Consider the following 20,763-nt stretch of genomic DNA (forward strand, 5'->3'; position numbering starts at 1 on the left):
GCCTCTACTGGTCATGGAGGTTCTCAACATGATCTGTCACTGGAAAAAAAACCCCAGTGCTTTTGATGTGAAGGCTGTCATGGACAGCATCTATAGTTTTTTGTAGGTTTTTCGGGCTATGTGGCCATGTTCTAGAAGAGTTTATTCCTGACGTTTCACCAGCATCTGCAACTGGCTACATAATCTGAAAAACTCACAAAAAACTAATGCTTTTGATTTATATGGAGAGTCTTTACACATAGTGGAGGCTCTCTATTCATGAGACTTTTGCTCTCAGTGTGAGGAGAGTGATGAGGGGACTTGAAGCTCCCCTCCTCTTTACGTGTTTATTTTAACCACATTGTGAAAGCTTCAAAAACGGCAAAGAATTTCCAAGAGCGAGACCCAGAGAAAGCTTGGAAACCAAGAGTCTCCCAAACTTTTAAACTCCTCTAGGGAGCTTAAGGCAAGATTTCCAGGCAGTGCCAGATCTAGGCATCAACAAGGGCCAGAATGGTTTAGCTTCAGTAGAGGTGTTGGATGAGGTTCCATCAGCCCAGAGCTTCAATTGCCAAGGCAGTGTAGTCTCTGGGCCAGGAAAAGCTGGTTTCAGTGACATGTATAAACCATAGCGATATGGACTCTATGCTTTGCTTGCAGAAGCTCCCAAGCACCACAGCTCAGTGGCAGAGTATATGCTTTGCACAGAGAAGGCCCCAGGTTCAGTCACTGCAGCTGGGAGGCCACCATATCACTTTGAACACATACCTGATTTTATTTGATTTCAGAAGCTAAGCAGGATCAGGCCTGGTTAATACTTGGATGGGAACACCAGGGATCTCCAAGCAGGGTAGGAAAGAATCTGGCCTGAAATCTTGATGTATTTTTGCTTCCAGTCAGAGTTGACAGTGCTGAGCTAGGTTGTCCAGTGATCTGATTCAGCAGAAGACAACTTAATAACAAGTCTTTTGTCTTTGCAAAGAATGGTTGTGAGTCAGAATAGACAGTGCCAGATAAGGTGGCCTGATGCCGTGGTACAATCTCTGGCAGCTCTGTATATTTAGATTACAGTTTAATCCTAAATTTTTCTACTCACATTAATTCTCATTAAATTCCATGTGGCTTCCTCTCAGGTGAAGAGGGTATGGGATCATCCAGGACAAATGTTTGCTAATTGTGTATGTTGTATTTTGATCATTGTAGTTAGGGGAAATAGCTGGAGACTTGAGCCCTGTGACCTGATTTCTAGGTGAACTGCTTAGTCTGCTTTCAGGATTTCATTTGCATTTCTCATTCCATATGAGCCTAATATTTACAGTCAACAGGGCCATAAATTTACTTTTATTTTTGATGCAGTAATTGAAAGATAGGCCAGAATATGTTTAAAACAATTTCACTGCCTGTGTAGTGCTCTCACTGACAAAACAGACCTGTTTCTCTTGTTGAAAGAAGTTGATGTTCGCATTTGAAAATATCTCACTAATTTTCTTTTTCTCCAGCACTACGTTCTTTGCATTTAGTCATCACCAAACTCTTTAAACCTTGGATTGAAGTTATGGAGAGAGAAGATGCAAGGTAAGCAGGCAACCAGTTAGTCTATTGTAGAAGACAAACAGCATACTGTTTTTGAAGAAGCCAGAGATGAATTTGTAAAGCTTTTTAAATGCATATTTGTGACAGGGCAGAAATTGAGGTTCTGTGAAGTAGTCTTGATGATCTGTCATATCTTTATATTTATGCAAATGCATGCTCCTTTCTTTCTTTCTTTCTCAGAATTCTGTGTATTCCTTAAATAGATAGTTTTTTCTCTTTCAGAGAAACAAAGAGAAACAGGTGTAAATGGGTAAAATCTTCTTTGTTAACTCTTCCCCGCCTTCTTTCTTTTTAAGCAAACAACCTTCTTACCCATGGTTAGAGAGTGACACTCCTGTAGCTTCAGATGTGGTGCGGCTGTATGCTTCCAGTATAGACGTTTTGCATGAAAGTTTTAAAGGTAGGCAAAAGTGTCCATTAACATACTGCTTGACCATATAATCTCTGTCAGTAAAGCTGTTTCTTAGATGATGTCTTGGTTACAGCCTGTTTGTGTGTGATTTTCTTTTATGTTTCAGCTAACTGTGCTCCAAAAGTGAAGAAGGCTATCCTGGGGTGCATTACTCCCAAACCTTGGAAAAGTTTACTTTTTTCCAACTATACATCGTAGAACCCACAACCATGTTCCTGCTGTCTGGAATATTCTGGGAACTGTAACCTTAAAATTGCAATTTTTCTCTACTCTGACCTCTCCCTCCTCCTTGCTCCAAAAGGCAAGGATGTTGGAAGAAGCAGATGCTCTCTCCCAATTTCTGACTTTCTGGTTTCTATCAAATTTATTTAACATTTTGAGGAGAATAGAAACTCCCCCCTTTCACACTTCAACTTGTATTTAGAAAGTCTAGATGGGATTGGAATCTGGTATTGTTTAATCAATTATGGTATCCTTCTAGAATGCCTGAGAGAGTTGGGGATCGGGGGCACTGTATTACAGCGGTTTCGGTCCTATCTCTTAGGCAGAGTCCAGATGGCTTGGAGACAGTTGCTCCTCTAAAAGAGGGCTTAAATTTGGCATCCCTAAGGGTGCCATCCTGTCCCCAATGCTATTTAATATCTACATGAAACTGCTGGAGGAGATCATCTGGAGGCATGGGCAGGATGTTATCAGTACGCCGATGACACCCAGTTATATCTCTCCATGCCCCGGACCATAGTGTCAACTAAGGAAGGCATCTCCCCTCTGAATGAATGTCTTGAAGCAGTAATGAGCTGGATGAGGAAAAACAGACTGAAACTGAATCCAGATATGATGAAGGGGCTCGTAGTTGGAGATCCTAATTCGAATTTGGAGGTTTGTCAACCAGTCCTGGATGGGGTCACATTTCCCCTAAAGGACTGTGTTCGTAGTTTGGGAGTGCCTGTTATCAGCTTTGGTTGATACGTCCCTTCTTAGAACCTGAGGACCTAAAAATGATGGTGTACGCACTGATAACCTTACAACTTGACTTCTGCAGTGCGCTCTACATTAGGCTAGCCTTGTATCTAGTTCAGAATCTTCAGTTAATTCAAAATATGGCAGCCAGGGTGGTCACTGGAAGATCTAGAGGTGACCATATTACACCTCTATTAAAGTTTCTTCACTGGCTGCCTATTAATTTCTGGGCACAATACAAGGTGTTAGTCATAACCTTTAAAGCCCTTTATGGCTTAGGTCCAGCCTACCTATAGGATCACCTTTTCCCATATAATCTGCTAAGCACATTGAGGTCCTCAAATAAAAACTTACTGCAGCCAGCTAAAACTAGGCTGGCTGCAGTTACCCAAAGGACCTTTTCTTCAGCCACTCTCAAATTATGGAATAGCCTGCCAGAAGAGATTCAAAGTATTACTAGTCTTGATAGCTTTAAAAAGGCAGTCACGACATATCTCTTCTGGCAGGCTTTTCCAGATTAAGATGAACTTCCAGGAACCTTGCATTTATTCATTTGACAATTGCCCTAACTGCCTCACCCATTTTAATAACTGTTTTAACAATTGTCCAATAATTTCATTTTATTTTATTGTGGATTATTTTTAGTGTAAGCTGCTTCAATTGTTTGGAGAAGTGGGTATTATTATTATTATTATTATTATTATTATTATTATTATTAACTGAGATGTTCCTTCTACGTGAGGTATTTTGTTCTCTTGTCACTGGGTTTTAAAATATGACAGAATTCATGTGCAAAGTTTGGCAAACCATTTGAGGGAGTCCATCCCATCTTGAAAGAAAGCCTACAGTAGGACGTAACTCAGGCTTGAGTCCTCAAGGCCTGCTTAACACAGAAGCTTTGCTTCCTAGCTGGGAATATCTAACCTCTTGTCTGAGGGGAATAACTCTCCTGACAATATGGAATCAAGCCCACTTATATTGAGGCCACCATTTTGAAGTACTGCCTGCTAGGTTGCAAGGTCAGAATCTGCTTAGTGATATATGCTGGTAGAACCTCCCATTACACCACCATACAGTATGTACCTTTTTCAGTCACTACAGAAGAAGGTATCCCCATGAGTAGAGTTACTGTTTCTTTCTCAGCTTTCTAACAGAACATCTGCCTTTGTGGACAAAGCCAATTTAGGAGAAGGAGATGGGAAGATTTGCTCTGTTATGTTCTTGCTGACTTCAAGAACTCTCCTATTTTAGAAATAAGAGAGAGAGAGCCCCTTGGGCTCTTAGAATTCTGTACAACTTTTTAATCCTTGTTGTAGTCCCAACTATCACAGACATTTCCCCGTGGCTGCATTTCTTTCATTTGCTCTCCTGTTTTCCTTTTGTTCTAGATAAGCTGTTACCAAGCCACCATGGGGCACTTTGGCTGCATCTGATGCACTATTGCAAGTCATGTACAGCTCCCAAAATGCCAGAGCATATTCTCTATACATTTCATAGGGAGTTTGGTCGTCTTCCCTGGAAGGAGATGCACCCAGACCGGCAACTTATGGAGGAATTCTTTAAAGTAAGAGCCAAATGCTTAATTATTGTTGTGGTGATAGCTTTGCCTTAGGATCACCATAAACTGGTAAATGGCTTGAAGGCACACAACATTAAGGTGAACCTGCCACAAGGTTTTCTTGGCAAGATTTGTTGAGTGGAGCACATATGGGCATATATGGTGGGACTGCCCAATTGTCAGTTACTTCTGGGATTTAATTATTCAAGCACTTTACTCTGTATTGAAGATGCCAGTTGCTATGCCTACTAGAGCTTTTTGAAAGAGATAATAACGCACTTTTGTATAAAGGACATTGTGATATTTGGCATTTTGGTAGCTCACTTGGTAATAGTTCAAAGGTAGAAAGATGATCACAACAATTCTGTATGGTTTAGAAAGATATGATTTATAGCTGTAATAGAAAAATTGTCCCATAATGTCTTATTGAGAAAATGAAAATTAAACCAGATGCTTTTCATTTAAATTGGTACCTGGTCATTTAATACGTTAGGGATGAAAACACATATGCTAGAGTCTCAGAGAAATATAAGGTAGAATGGTTTAAAAGAAGAAGAAGTGTACTTTGAATGTGGGGGATGAACTTGGACTGTTACAGACTTTATTATTAGATTTTAAATGATAGTGGTCAGTCTGGACAAGAACTAATTTTACACCTTTTGTTTCTTTTGCTTATGTTTGTTGTAGCATTAATTTCTAGGTTGGATAATAGGAGAAAAGAATATTGTTATTTTTGTTTGATGTTATTCTTTACCAATGTATTTTAATAGTATTTTAAAAAGCATTAAAAAAACACAAAAGAAAAAAACAAAAATAATTAGTTCAGAGGGAATTTGCGTTTGCTTTCCTCTGAGTCTGAGTGCGACTTGCCCATAGTCACTTCGTGGGTTTCTATGGCTGAATGGAGATTTGAACCCTGGTCTCCTGAAGTCCTATTCCACCACTCAAACCACTATACCATGCTGGCTCTCCAGTAAATGCTTATAAGCATATAAGTAAGCAAAGGTCTGGGGTGGGTGCTGCACAGGAGGAGGAATGAAAGGAAGTGGGTGGCAAAAATAACAGGATGAATGAGGGTCATGATGTGACTTCCAGAGATTGGAAAAATTGGCATCTTATTTACTTCTTTCCTAGGTGGAAAGGGGCAGTCCCAAAAGCTGTTTCATATTCCTGGGCTCAGTTTTATGTGAAGTCAACTGGGTTAGTGTCCTCTCCAGCGCCTGGAATCCTGACCCACCTTTGGAAACTCATGACATGATTGTTTGTCTCCTCTATATGGTGGTCCTGCTGGCAAAAGAGGAGCAGCTTCTAACCAAAGAGGTAAAGGAAGTGGGCTTCTCCTCACTCTGTTCTATGGTTTGTAGTGATGTTCTTATTGCTTGAATGTCACCAGAAGTCTTCTTCATTAGTGTAGTTCTCCACATAAGAAGTTACACACTGATTTGTGCAATCCTTATGTGAAATTGCACAGCCAAATACACCCCAAATGTCCATGTTATGTGCATCCAGATGTGCATGAATGCACATCTCATGAGCTTCTGCATGCCACAGTGGTACCACATGCACAATTCTGCTTTTACAATGTTGAATGGAATGGAGATGCTCCAGATCAGAGAAAAATGTCTAACCATCTCCATAGGCTAATTTATGCCTACACAAGAAACCAGCAGTATTCTGCCCCTTGTCTGTAGTGGTCAGAGGTTTAGAAAGTTACTTTTTGGACTGTAACTCCCAGAATCCTATAGAATGAAAGATGTTGTCCAAAAAAATTAACTTTCCCATGTTCTGTATGTAACGCAGTTTCCTCTGTCCCCAGTGGTATGCTGTGTAATTTTTGTAACATGAATGAAATGCCTGTTCTTAATATTTGTTTAGGAGTCACCACTGCTCAATCTCCTTGGACAGACCAGCTCCCTTCCATGGCAGCTCATCAGCATCTTGTCCTATGAAAACATTATCAGCTATTTCAACAGCCACTACCCTCCTTCCATCATCCTTGCCAAGGAACCAGCCGCTGAACTGATTGTGAAGCTCTTAAAGACATCTGCAGGGTTTGGCGCCTCTTCTGATAGCCATGTGCATCTTGTGAGTCCACCATTTACTGTATTTTTTAGCAATCCTCTTGTATAATCAGACAGCAAGTGATACAATTCTTCTTTCCCTGTTAGATTTCCCAGCAGAGAAGGGGGCCGGTCATCCTGATGTTGGGTAACTCCGCCTGCGAAGGCTCCTATAGGCAGGACAAGAATTAAGAAAACAAAGGCCAGGGGCCTGACCCCACCGCCATGGGCGGAGTGACCCCTAGCAATCCTCAGTCTGCTTCCTGCCTTGCTCCAAGTAGGACGCTTTCCAGGACTTCTAAGAGGAATCATCCTCCTTTTCTCCAGACTAGCTCCCCCAGACTTGCCTGGCTTGACTTTTCTTCCTCCTTCTTCTTTCCTTCCTTCTCCTTAAAAAAAAAACAAAAAAACCCTCCTCTCACTCTCTTTTTTTCTGCTCTTCTACTGCTTTCTCCTTCCCTCCTCATGGCGAGCGGGGAAGAGGCCAGAGCACAGGGCGAGCTAGCCTCCACCCAGTCCGGGCCTGCCCCGGCTTTGCCGGAAGCCTGCCCAGGGACCGCGGCCATGGAGACCGGCCAAGGGGTGGAGGCGTGGCCACACCGGGCCGAGGCTGCTGCCTCTCAGCCCGCTGCTGGGGCCGGGGCCCCCCATCCGACCTGGTCAGGGTTGCCCAGGGTGAGCCTGCATCGCCGGACGATCAGGGGGATGAGGTAAGCCACCCCACCTCGCGGATGTTCCGCTGGCCCCGCTCCCCCGCAGGACCATCCACAAGGGGCTCCCAAGCGGCCCCACAAGGGGAGGGAGAGCCCGGGGGATCACCAGGGTGGGGGAACGGGCCCCGCATGCCCCCGTTTTGCCCCCACTTCTTCGGATGGCCGGGTCCCTTCTTTCAGGCCCCTTCCATCGCAACAGGCCCGTCGCCCGGCGCGACCAACCGGGAGGGGTTTTTTGGGCCTCAGTGGGGGTTCTCTTGGCCTGTGGCCCCCGGCCTAGGGTGGTTCCCCGCCGGAGGGGCCGGTTCACCTCCCCCAGACCGCGGCACCAGGCCACGCAGTTGCGCGGCTGCCGCTGGCACCCACCATCTCGGCCACGTGGGCCGCGATGGCGGCGGCCATCTTGGCCATGTGGGCCTCCATGGGGGCGGCCATCTTGCCCCAGAGGTCGCGGGTGACACCGCCCATGCCCCTCGTGACCCGGAAATGGGGTCTCATGACCGCACAGTGGCCACCATTGGCCGCGGCACCATGCTTGACCGGGATGGCGGAGGCCATCCCAGCGATCCTAAGAGGCGCCAGGCCTCTTTGTCTTTCGACAGGGGCTCAGACAGCCGCTCCTGCTCCAGCGACCCTCCCCCCCAGGAGCTCTCAGTAGAACCAGGTTCAAGGAGGGAAGGGGGAGACAGGGCCCCTAGGGACCGCTCTGGCCCCCGATCCCAGGAACGACCCGCTTCCTCTGGATCCAGGCAAGCTGATTACTCTGATTCGGGTTCCGAATCGGATCGCTCCTATCATCCACCTGCTAAAAGAGCTAGATATGCCAGAGACTTGGCCAAACGAAAAAGGTTCCCATCCCAATCCTCGGAGGACGCGGGGGCCCCCACAGCCCTAGAGTCCGAGGTTTCCGAATCTGAAGAGGGGGAACTCTCTCAGGAAGAGGGTGAGGAGTCCAGGGACGCCCCCATGTCCTCTCGCCTCCTCAGGCCAGAGGACTATCCACTCCTTATAAAGAAAACCAGTAAAACCCTTGGCATCACACTGCCATCTAGTGAGACCCCTAACATTGACTCAGACCTTCCCAGGGTGGGCGAGGAACTCTTCCCCGTCACTACCTCTTCTGTCCAAGAGCTCGCTTGCCCTTACAATATTATGCAAATCATTAGAGACGAATGGAACAAACCAGCATCATCTAGGCCCAATCATAGCGCCATTCGAAAGCATTACATCCTCCAACGGGGTGTGATGGATAGCCTCAAGGTCCCCCTAGTGGACGCTCCGGTGTCGACTTTGGTTTCTTCCGCCGTGTTCACTAGGGATGGCGAGGATACCCTCAGGAATCCAGAGGATAGGAGGGCAGAGGGAGCACTCAAAAAAACCCACGAAGCTATTTCGGTTGCCATCAGGGCAGCGACCACTGTCTCCCTGGTAATGCGCACCTCCCTCCAGTGGTCCAAGGAGCTACTGGAGCTCCTACCACACTCAGACAAAAAAGGTCAGACAAACGATTAACAAAATTTCAAAAGCCTTGGCCTTGGGGGCCGACGGCACCCTGGACACCATTCAGCAATGTGCCAGGGCACAGGCGGCAGCTGTTGCGGTCAGACGGCAGTTCTGGCTCAAGAACTGGCAGGTAGACTCCAGGTCTAAACAAAATCTGGCCTTCACCCCCTTTTTGGGAACCAAACTGTTCGGAGAGTCGCTTGACCCAGTGTTAGTGGAGGGCAAGGATAAAAAGAAAGCCCTGCCCTCAGCTAAAAAGAGAGAAGACAAAAGACAGTTCAGGAAATCTTCCTCCTTTCGATCTTCACGCTCCTTCTTTCCTTCCAACTCCTTTCAAGTCAGGGAGTCTAGACCTAACAAGCCTCGCTGGGGGGACTCCAAGTCCAACAGGCAAGGCCGATCCACCTTCCCCGCTAAGGGTGGAGAAAGTTCTAAGCAACAAAAAAACCAACAATCATGACGGGGCCCCTCCAGTGGGAAGCCGCCTTCAGGGATTCGCAGGAGTTTGGGAGGGCTCCACAACAGACAGATGGGTTCTCGACACTGTCCGCAACGGATACAGACTAGAATTTCACCATACACCTCGAGACCACTTCATCCCTTCTCCCAAGTCCAGCGATCCCGACAAAAACCGCCTCCTGCTGGAAGCCATCGACCGCCTGGTCGCTGTCAACGCCATCGAGCCGGTCCCAAAAGACCAGAGGGGCTTGGGCTGTTATTCCACTTTCTTCCTGGTGCCCAAGAAGAACGGGACCTGGAGGGCCATCCTGAACTTGAGACCACTCAACAGGTTCATACACAAGAAGAAGTTCAGGATGGAGACCCTCAAGACCATCCTGGACAGCCTTCAGCCCAACGACTTTTTGTCCTCCATAGACCTCCAGGATGCTTATTTACATATTTTAATCCACCCCTCCTCCCGGCGCTTCCTCCGGTTCAAATATGGCAAACACCATTTCCAATACAGGTCACTTCCTTTTGGCCTCTCGTCCGCTCCCAGGATTTTCACCAAAATCATGGTGGCTCTGGTCGCTCATTGGAGGACCCAGCTCATCCACGTTCACCCATACCTGGACGACCTCCTGATCAGGGCACCCTCAAGACAACAGGCCATACGGGACACTGCCAGGGTCCTCAGATCATTGGAGGACCACGGATTTCTGGTCAACCTGGACAAGAGCTCCATTCAGCCCAGTCAACAGATCCTCCACCTGGGATCTCTGATAGACACACACTCGGGGACGGTCCGCCCGACTCCAGAGAGGACCTCGACCATTCAAAGGACAGTCCTGAGGGCTCTCAGGTCACCCCGGGCCAGCCTACAGCTACTCTCTCGTCTACTGGGGCTGATGATAGCAGCTATCCAATGCCTACCCTGGGCGAGATTCCACGCCAGACCTCTTCAATGGCTTCTTCTCTCACACCAACAGGCCATTGCCCGAAGGAGTCACCGCAAGATACGGATATACGACCAGGCTCGACAGTCTCTCCGATGGTGGATATCCCAGGCAGTCTCCAAGGGCCGCCCCATCTGGGAGACAGAGAAGATGCAGATCACCACAGATGCCAGCCTCCGAGGATGGGGAGCCCACTGCGGGTCCCAACTGGCCCAGGGACGATGGTCTCCGGAAGAACAGTCCCACAGCATCAATTGGCTGGAACTTCGAGCGATACGACTAGCTCTCCAATCGTTCAAAAGGCTCATTCGTCACAAGTCAGTCCTCATAAGAACCGACAACATTACCGCCAAGGCACATGTCAATCGCCAGGGAGGAACAAGATCACGAACCCTGATGAAGGAGGCCCAGCTGCTGTTGGCATGGGCAGAGTCCAACCTGCTGTCTCTACACGCAGAGCACCTGCAGGGTCTACTAAACTCCAAGGCCGATTGGCTAAGCCGAACAGACATCGATCAAGGAGAATGGAGCCTGCACCCAGAGGTGTTCCAGACCATAGTGGAGGTCTTCGGCCCACCAATAATAGACCTGTTCGCCTCGCCCGTCAACGCCAAGACTCCCAGATTCCTCTCGAGGTTCAAGACACAAGCGGCAGAGGACTTCGATGCACTGACGTGCTGCTGGCCGAAGGGTCTCCTATACGCCTTCCCTCCAGTAACGTTGTTGACAAAACATCTGTCCAAGGTCCGAAGAACCGGAGCAGTGGTCATCCTGATAGCTCCAGCTTGGCCCAGGCGTCCGTGGTTTTCAGAGCTTCTCAGCCTGTCAACACAGAACCTTCCTCTCCCAACCAGACCGGATCTGTTGTTGCAGGGTCAAGTCTACCATCCAGACCCGACCTGGCTTCAGCTTCACGCCTGGAAATTGAGAGGAACATGCTATCCAGATATGGCTATTCCTCCGAGGTGATTGAGTCGATCCTGGCATCAAGACGCCAGTCGACCATCAAGATTTACGAATACACCTTCACAGCCTTCAAGAGATGGTGTAGACGCAAAAAGAAGGACTTCATTCGGATCACGGTCTCCACACTCCTGCAGTTCCTTCAGGATGGCATCTCCCAGGGACTCCGACCTAACACGGTAAAACGACAGGTGGCGGCGATTACTTCAATTCTTCCACACGACCAAGCTGCTCGGATTTCCCATCACCCTCACGTCAAAAGGCTGCTCAAGGGAGTCTCCAACAGAGCACCCCCGACTAGACACCGCTTCCCCTCATGGGACCTGCACACAGTCCTCAAAGCCTTGACGATTAAACCCTTCGAACCATTGAAAGAATCTTCCCTAAAACTTCTCACCTTCAAGACTCTCTTCTTGACGGCGGTGACATCGGCCCGACGCGTATCTGAAATTGGGGCACTGTCAGTGAGAAAGGAACTGTGCGTCATCCGACCCGACTCAGTTCTACTGAGACCAGATCCAACCTTCACTCCCAAGGTGAACTCAATTTTTCATTCATCTCAGGACATCGTCCTGCCTTCTTTCTGCCCCAGACCAACTAACGACCTCGACAAGATATGGCACACCTTAGACGTCCGCAGAGGCATTAGGTACTACCTCAAGAGGACAGCAGTTTTTAGGAAAACCGAAAGCCTCTTCGTTTCCTTCCAACCAAGATCCAAAGGCAAGAAGGTCTCATTGTCGACGCTCTCCAGATGGATCAAACAATGTATCATCACAAGCTACAAGACCCTGGACCTACCTCCTCCTAAGGACATCATGGCCCACTCCACCAGAAGCGCTGCCACTTCAGCGGCTTTTTCCACTAATGCTCCCCTCGCAGAAATCTGCAGGGCGGCCACATGGAAGACTCCGTCCACGTTCGTCAGACACTACAAGCTGGACGTTTTTCAATCAGCAGAGGCAGCCTTCGGTCGTAGAGTCCTTCAACAGATAGTCCCACAGTCACCCCAGGCGTCAGCAGGCCCTCCCTAGTGAGGTCAGCGCTGTTGTATATCCCAACATCAGGATGACCGGCCCCCTTCTCTGCTGGGAAATGGAACGTTAGTCCTTACCTGAGATACGTCCCTTTCCAGCAGAGAAGGTCCGGTCATCCTCCCCACCCTTCTTCCTGCGGATGCCAGGGAACCAATGACTGCGGGGGGTTGATCGAAGACCGGGCTGCTATCTTTCTCTTCTGGGCCGGCCCAGTCTGGTCGCCAATTATGTCTGGAGGCCACTAGACGTTTTTAACGGGGCTGGTCATTGACTGAGGATTGCTAGGGGTCACTCCGCCCACGGCGGTGGGGTCAGGCCGCTGGCCTTTGTTTTCTTAATTCTTGTCCTGCCTATAGGAGCCTTCGCAGGCGGAGTTACCCAACATCAGGATGACCGGACCTTCTCTGCTGAAAGGGACGTATCTCAGGTAAGGACTAACGTTCCAATCATCATTAGAGTACCTTGTGCGAAAAAAGGGTGGATGACAGTATTTGTTTTCTGCTCAATTTCTCCTAGGATGCCACCCTCAAGTGCCGAGCCTACATCCATCAGGTTGTCCATTTTCTCAGCATCCTGGAGCAAAATGGGAAGATCACTCTGCCAGCTCTGGAACATGAGATGTCAAAGCTGCTAGATGATATTGTCATCTTCAACCCCCCAGGTTGGCTCTGTGGGAGATTCTGTTTGGAGTAATGGTGAGGAGTTGGGAAGAAGGATGTTTAAGAAATTCATCTGTGATACCCAAATCTGCTCATTCTGCCTCTTTGGTAGGACTTTAGAACAGGGGTGGTCAACAGCAGGGGCCCATTTTACCCCGGCACCCCTGGCAGGCTGCATTTCCCCCCCAAGAATGCACAGATACCTGCATTTTCCTCTATAGTTCCATTTTGAGAGGGACATCATAGGATAATGGAGGTACTGGAGATATTATACTGTTCTGGGATGCTTGTGGGGTTGGGGTGAGGTTATTTTAACAAGATTTCATGCTTTGGAGGGAAGTCAAAATTGCAGCAAAATTTTCCCCAAAGTTCTAAAAACATTTCTGGGTAGTTGGGGAGGCTTTAGTGGTGCAGATTTAGAGGCCGCAAAAGTGACGTCCAGAGACTATGTGGATCAGAGGCTGTGTTATGCCTACCACTACTTTAAAAGGCCAGTGAATGTGCCACCAAAACACCACACCCTTTGTATTTTTTTGTTCTTCTTGACACCAGGAGACAGGCTTTTGCAACATGTTGACAACCTGTTGAAAAATCACTGATCTCCATGAGATTTCTTGCCTTCAGAGCCAGAATGAGACAACAAGCACCCCCCCACCACCAGTAAAGGCTTCTGCAGTTTGTGCGAAGCATTCCAGTTCAAAGCTAATATCACTTGCCTTTGTGAAGCAAAGCCTAGACATATAGCAAGCATAGAAGGAATGGTGGTTGATCAAAAAAAGATGCAGATGACATTGGATGTTTCTGGGTTTTAAAAGTCCCCACAACTGTTGTCATAGTTTTATGCCATTTTACACACTTTGTTCAGTGTAGATTTTGTGCAAAAATTGTTCTTGCAAGTGCAGGAATCCTCATTAGTTTTAGCAGAAAATACATTACAGGGAAGGTAAAAAATTGTGCCATTTCTTATTCATATGCATGAAGATAAGACAGACAGGGGTATACATCCTTACTTGACACAGGCTTGGACTATAGGTACGGCAAGTGCTTTTCTTGCAGAAGATCCTGGGTTTAGTCCTTGGAATTTCCATATTATGGATCTTGACTAGCAAGACTGGGAAGAATTGGGAAATTAAAAGAAATAAACCATTCTTTGCCCCTGGGGAGTTAGAAAGAAGGTATCTGCCAGAGCCCTAAGGTCTTTAGGAGAAGGCTTTCTATCAGTCCTATCACCATCGCAGGCTCACTTGCTGAGGATATGAGAGAGAGAGCCTTCTCAGTGGCTGCTCCCACCCTTTGGAAGGTCTGTCCTTGGGAGCCTAGGCTGGCCCCCTCCCTGCTTTCCTTTCACTAGCAAGCTAAGACGTTTTTATTTAGGCAGGCCTTTTAATATATAATCATGATAGGGTGGTGTTTCTATGGGGTGTGTGCTTTAGTTATGTTTTTAACTTTTGTATGGTTTTTTTTTGTTTGTTAATTTTATACTATTTTAACTAGATGATTTTAATTGTGGTTTTTTTTAAAAATATGATAAAGTTTTAAAAATATCTTGTGAGCTGCCTTGGGTCCCTTTCTGGGAGAAAGGAGGCATAGCCAAAAAATGAAATAGATCAGTAGATCTGTTTTCCTCTGGGGCTTCTGTAGTGACCCTAAGGTTGATTCGGAAAGTCATCCTTCCCTTTTGCTTCTTGCTATTTCAAAGTCAACTCTTCAATTTCCCTTTTGTCTCTGCTTGTTGCCATCTTAGATGCGGACCTGCAATTGCGCCACCTGGCCTTAAGCAGCCTCTTTACAGAAGCCTTGATGCTGATGAACAGTGCCAGTGTTTCCACAGCTGAGTCTCTCCGGGTCAGTTTACGAGGCTGGATTGACAGCACAGTGCACGGTTTAGGGGTCATGCCTCTCTTAACGGCTGCCTGCCAGAGTCTGGCATCAGTCCGACATATGGCAGAGACCACAGAGGCATGTGTTACAGCCTATTTTAATGAAGGTGAGGGAGACCAAAAAGTGGTCCATTGATGACTTGTTTTTATTTAATGTTTACTGTGCAAATTTTAACATTCATAGAGTCTATTTTATATACACATCCATATGTCCATCCATTATCATAAGGACCTCTGACTGACTGTCTGTCTATCAAGAGAATTGGTTACCAAACAGAACTGAAAAATATAACATGAGAAACACATTTCAGCTTCCACAGTGGAAACAAAAATGTTCTAAACTGCCACCTTATATTTAGCTCAGTTTCATCTTCAGCAACTCAAGAAGGCAGAAGCCAAATGTTTTGCTAATGCTGGATTTTTCAGTTCTGATTGTTAATTCTTTTATACACAGTCACATCTCCCCTCTCTCCCTCTCCGTATCACCTTCTATTCCATTCAGTGTTGGAGAAAAGCTAGCAAAATGTGAATGGTAAAAGGATGCCAAGCATATATATGACTGGCCAAAATGTGGCACGTCAGTGTTTTATACGCCTGCCCTCTGCTTGCCCCTTGGCATACATAATGGATTATGCAGAATTAGGTCCAGTTACATGCACTTGTCTACATAAATAGTTCAGAATGTTAAGGCTTTTTGGTGCACCATTTGGCCTCATTAATATGCATAGTATTTGTAATATCTTTTTAATAACACTCTTCTTAGCTTCTGCAACTGAACTAATTGATTTTGACCAATTTAAGGGAACTGTTTTAGTTTTACAAGCACACTGTGAAACTGAGAGCTTCAGTCTTTTCTGGATCCCCGGACCATTCATTTTAATGGCGTTTTCTCTTTTCTTCCACCACCTTTATTTTCTATGCAGATGCTCCACTCAACCAAGATTTGGGCTGGGGACCCATTGTGGCCTCCTTGCAAGTTCCCGAACTCACTTCTGAAGACTTCCTGCAGGAGTGCCTTTCCCTGGGCGGCTACCTAACTCTCTATGTCTACACGTTACAGCAACTGAATGCTGAACAGACCTTGGCCAGTGAAATGAAAGTGCTGCTGATGCTGAGCAAATGGTTGGATCAGGTGTATCCCAGGTATTGACACCTGATGGCTTGGGGAAGAAACCAGCACTGGGGTTCAGGAGGAAAGGGCTGGCATTTCTGATCTTGGCTAGTGAATTTTGGCTGTATTTTTTTGTTCTGCCTTCCTAAAAATGCTCTCTGTCAATCATAGTTCTCTGCAGAGCTTGGGGAAGTTATAGTGGGCCTTGGTATTTGCTAGGGTTTAGTTCCAGGACCCACTGTGGATACCAAACACCATGGATATTCAAGCCCTATTAAATACAATGGATAGTAAAATGGTGTCTCTTATATAAAATGGCAAAAGCAACTTTGCTTTTTGGGAGTTTATATATATTTAAAATATGTTTAAACTTTGGATGCTTAAATACATGGATTTGGAGGGCTAACAGTACTTTATTTGAATAACAACTCCCAGAAACTCCCACCCCGTATGGCTGGAATTTGTTGTTTCAAAAATAAATTTCCACTAACTCTCCCTGCCCCCTTGTATTCCCTCTGGCTTTGCTGTCTGGGGGATTCTGGGTGCTTGTCCAAAATAACAACAACAACTTTTCCAAGAGGAGGACCTGCTTCAGTATCAAGCATCTTCCTGTGTTCCCAGGTGCAGCATGATAGTTACCAGATATTTACTTTTTCTGCTGTCTGCAGGTGTTTTACTTCAAAACAGCTGTGGGTCAGCCTGGGGTATAGATACAGGGAGGGGGAAAATAAGGGCAAATAAAAATTCTGTGCCCCCAAAATTGAATTTTCTTTCAGTCCCCAAATTTCTAGCATTGCAAGGACAGATACTGAAAACCATTCAGACCTTGAATGCTTTGATTTGCTGCATTCTTGTTCCCTTTTCTTTGGATGCTTAAACTGTTATTTGTAAAAGCTCAACTGAAGTTTCAGTTACTGCAATGTTAGGAATTTAGGCATTGAAGGAAAATATTATGGAGGGGATTAGAATTCTTATATGGGGGAACAGTATCCTCATTTTGCCCCTTTCCTGTAACTACACCCCTGCGTTCAGAGACAAGCTGCATTTTTTAATGAATGAAATCCACTTTTTCCTTGTTCCAAGTAGATTCAGGTTCCAAAGAACTGAGATTTTCTTCTGCATCACTGTGTAAAATTGAGGCAATATTTACTAACCAGAATGTAGGCAGGAGTAAAAATATAAAGACCTTGTGCATCATGACAACAGGAGGTTCAGTTCCCAGTGAGTGGTTTATCTCTTTCAGCTCTGATCACAAGGTGGAAAGAGGCATACATTTATCTTAAACCTGTTTGTGGTTTCCTTAGACCAGCAATACGGCCAGCTGTGAATGAGGCAAGCAGTCTCGTGCTGATGTTTTGCCCTGGAAATTGTGGCTTTGACCAAGCAAGGCTATTTTTGGAAGCCTTTAAAAATAACCCACGGGGGAAGTTCTATGAAGGTCACATTGCAAAAAAATCACTGAAAGAAAGTTGCAGTGCAGGAATCTTGAAGTAGAGTAATGTTTCACGTACCAATAGCTAAAAGAAACAACAGTGGATTAACGAATACATCTGTTGCCCCCACGTATTTGAAAAAAACTACAGTCGTCCATTTTAGCGGACTTTGAGTCCACGGTCTCAGTCCTTTGCAAACTGACAAGTAAAGAGGGTTAAATAGTGCATGGGGGTGGGAAAGCGCAGCCATTCAAAGCAATGGGACTTGAATATCTGTTAATTTCCATTTTTGCAGGGGGTGTATGTGTCTGGAATGGATCCTCTGCAAAAATGGACAACTGTACTTACTCAGCTGCTCAGCTCCTGCAGATTTATGGCCGTGGCTTCTCTAACTGAGCCTATCCATCTGGAATGCGGCCTTCCTCTTTTCCCATTGCCCTCCACTTTGTCAAGCATTATAGTCTTTTCTAGTGCGTCCTTCTTTCTTATGATATGCCCCAAATATGACAACCTCAGTTTAATCCTCTTTGCTTCTAGGGAGAGTTTGGGTCTGATCTGCTCTAGGAACCATTCTTTGGTCTTTTTAGCAGTCCATGATATGCTCAGAATTTTTTTTGCACCACCACATCTCAAATGAGTTGCTTGCCATGCATAAAAAAGTCCAAACCCTGTGAAGGGACTTGTTCACTGTACATGACTATAGTATAGTAGTTATCTGTTGTGGCTGCATCCTATGGAATCCTGGGATTTGCAGTTTAGGGAGGGGTATTTAGAATTCTTAGCCATGGACCAATAGGGCCTCACCAAACTACAAACTCCAGGATTCTAAAGGATGCTGGAATGGCAGTTAAAGCTGAAACATGACACTGTAAGTGTGTAATTGGAAATGGTCCCAGATGGTTCATCCTCTTCATTATAAGCACTAAACATCCCCCAGGGGAGCATGGGATCCCTCCACACATGCAGATGAATGTATGTAATGGTGGAGGTCTATAGGGAGGGTTGTGAAAACTGGAAAGTGAAGAAAGCTGATAGAAAGGGAATCAAATCATCTGAAATAAGGTGCAGGAGAAGAGTTCTACAGATACCATGGACTGCTAAAAAGAGAAATAAATGGATCCTAGAGCAGATCAAGCCAAAACTCTCCCTACAAGTCATGATGAATAAACTGAGGCTGTCATACTTCGGACATATCATGAGAAGACAGGACTATAGAAAAGAATAATGCTTGGTAAAGTGGAGAGCAGAAGGAAAAGAGGAAGACCACATTATGTTCCCAACCTGTGACCCTCCAGATGTTTTGGACCAGTTCCCATAATTCCCTACTGTTGGCCAAGTTTTCTGGCACATCTGGGTCTGAGGCCCAAAACAAATGGAGTACCAAAGGTTGGGAACTACTGAGATAGACTCAATCAAGGAAGCCACAGCTCTGAATCTTCAAACCTGAGCAGGGCAATTGAAGATAGGGTGACTTGGACGTCTCCTATTCATAAGATCGCCGTAAGTTGTAATCAACTTGATGGCAATTAACAACAATAGCAGCAATCATATTGAGAAGAGATGATATGAATCATTCTGTTTTGGATGGAACAAGGTGGGAGCACACTGAAATGCATTTAATTAATTCATCTTCACACCCAATTCTTCACAATGATTTACACATCAAAAACAAACTGGACAGTTCATACCCATCAGACTTCTAAGCTAAAAAGTCATGACAGAAAAGGGAAAGGAGATGGGGAGAAAGAAGTAAAGAAAGAAAATTGAAAGTTGTTTTATCTTTGTATATTGATGTTGCTTTGCACATCTTCTCAAAGGAATGCACATAGTTTTTATGCTTTTGACAAGGTAGTTTGTTCTATTTTTTTTAACAGTGCCATGTATGTTTGTAGTGCTGTTTAAACATAATAACAAAATGGGGAATAACAACAAAATGGGGAATGATGTCAGGGGACGGTTGCTTTCTAATTGTGGCTTTTTGATGTGCTGTTTCTCCCCTGCATCACATGCTTTGCCATGCAAGCTCTGCAAAAGATGAGGCCAAGCTGTTCCTTTGGTGGCACAAAGTCCTGCAGCTCTGTCTTCTTCAAGTGGACCAGGAGGATGCTGTGTTGATGGAGTCAGTCATCCGGATCTTGACATCTCTACAAGCCAGGCAGAACCTGCTGGCTGAAGAGAGGCTCACATCTGGGATACTTGGTGCTATTGGGCTGGGCCGGAGATCTCCTTTGTCAAACAGGTGAAAGTTCAGGAAGGAGGTACCTGACTCACATGGATTTTGGAAATTCTGGGGACCTCAGGCTATCTGTGTGTGGAATTAACATCCAACTGTCATGCAATGTAAACAGACTTTCAAAGCAAGAATTTGTCATATAGCTGTTACCAAATGTCAGAGATCCAATCATTCTTCTCATGAAATCAGTTTTCCCATCCATGGGGACCTTTTCCTTTCTTATTCTTTTTCAAAGGATTTAATGTGAGGGTGTTAAAGTTTCATTTTTTAATCTTGTCCTTCCTCTTAGAAATTTAGAGCAGCATACCCTTTCTATCTCGTGTTATTCTTATAATGCTCTTTTGAGATAGGGTGTCATGTCAGGGGAAAGAGGGATATTAAATAATAAGCAAGCAAGCAAAACTTAGTGAAATGGTCACAAAGTCATTCTCTCTGAGGCTGAAGATGCAATCCATGACTCAAGGGTTTATCCCTTGTGCCAGCTTGGCCAGACAGGCTTATTTCTTCAGCTTCACAATAATAATAATAATAATAATAATAATAATAATAATAATAATAATAATAATAATAATAATAGTTTATTCTTATATACCGCTATTCCTTATACAAGATCATAGCGATGTACAGTTAAAAACAACATTAAAACAAGAAGAATAATGATAAAAATAACAATATCAACATCTAAGACCATATAAAGAATGACCATTCTCAGTAAGTGTCAACTTCTCATTCACTGAGCTCTGTAACTTAGTAGGGGTGTGATTCATTTGGTGTATCATAACACAGTGAATTAATAAAGTTGGACCAGAATCACATATATTTTAGATGAAACCTACGAGAGAAGAGATGTGTGTGTTTTTCAATTTGATGGAGATGGCTAAAACACAATGGTCTGATCCTTTTGTCCCTATAGGTTCCGTGTGGTTGCCCGGAGTCTGTCTGTTTTCCTGTTGGTACAGATTCCTGTAGAGAATCAGATCCGACTGAGGGCTGGTGTGGAGCTGCAGCTGTCTGGCAGAGCGCAGCAGGTAGATAGATGGTGGTTTTGGTCCATCTGTGTCTCCTCTGTAGGCTTTTCAAACCAACTAGAAAGGCCCAGAATTCTGCAAGAAATTTAATAATAATAATAATAATAATTTTTATTTATAGACCGCTATTCCGCAATGATCATAGTGGTGTACAGTAAAATTGCAACACAATACAAAAAATTGCAAGGCCTCTCTCCCCCTCAAGATGGTGGTTGGAGGAGGGCTCTTTGTCTTCCAGGCCTGG

The 20,763-nt window shown here is 45.3% G+C and overlaps 1 protein-coding gene across 5 annotated transcripts in view; it reads left to right on the forward strand.

The window, feature by feature from the left end:
• Positions 1-20,763, forward strand: part of EPG5 (ectopic P-granules autophagy protein 5 homolog) — an 88,609-nt gene that overhangs the window by 62,939 nt on the left and 4,907 nt on the right. The window contains exons 34-43 of one of the 5 annotated variants that reach the window (XM_042449358.1): positions 1,479-1,554; positions 1,869-1,972; positions 4,333-4,508; positions 5,637-5,822; positions 6,378-6,587; positions 12,692-12,836; positions 14,579-14,821; positions 15,638-15,857; positions 19,282-19,497; positions 20,405-20,519. In XM_042449358.1, coding sequence (XP_042305292.1) covers positions 1,479-1,554; positions 1,869-1,972; positions 4,333-4,508; positions 5,637-5,822; positions 6,378-6,587; positions 12,692-12,836; positions 14,579-14,821; positions 15,638-15,857; positions 19,282-19,497; positions 20,405-20,519 — 1,691 coding nt within the window. Of the gene's footprint in view, positions 1-1,478; positions 1,555-1,868; positions 1,973-4,332; positions 4,509-5,636; positions 5,823-6,377; positions 6,588-12,531; positions 12,603-12,691; positions 12,871-14,578; positions 14,822-15,637; positions 15,858-19,281; positions 19,517-20,404; positions 20,520-20,763 lie in introns of those variants that run through there. The other 4 variants (XM_042449359.1, XR_006101928.1, XM_042449360.1 and 1 more) reach the window with 4 other exon arrangements.

Source organism: Sceloporus undulatus, chromosome 2 (genome assembly GCF_019175285.1).
Source record: "Sceloporus undulatus isolate JIND9_A2432 ecotype Alabama chromosome 2, SceUnd_v1.1, whole genome shotgun sequence".
Lineage (NCBI taxonomy): Eukaryota > Metazoa > Chordata > Lepidosauria > Squamata > Phrynosomatidae > Sceloporus > Sceloporus undulatus.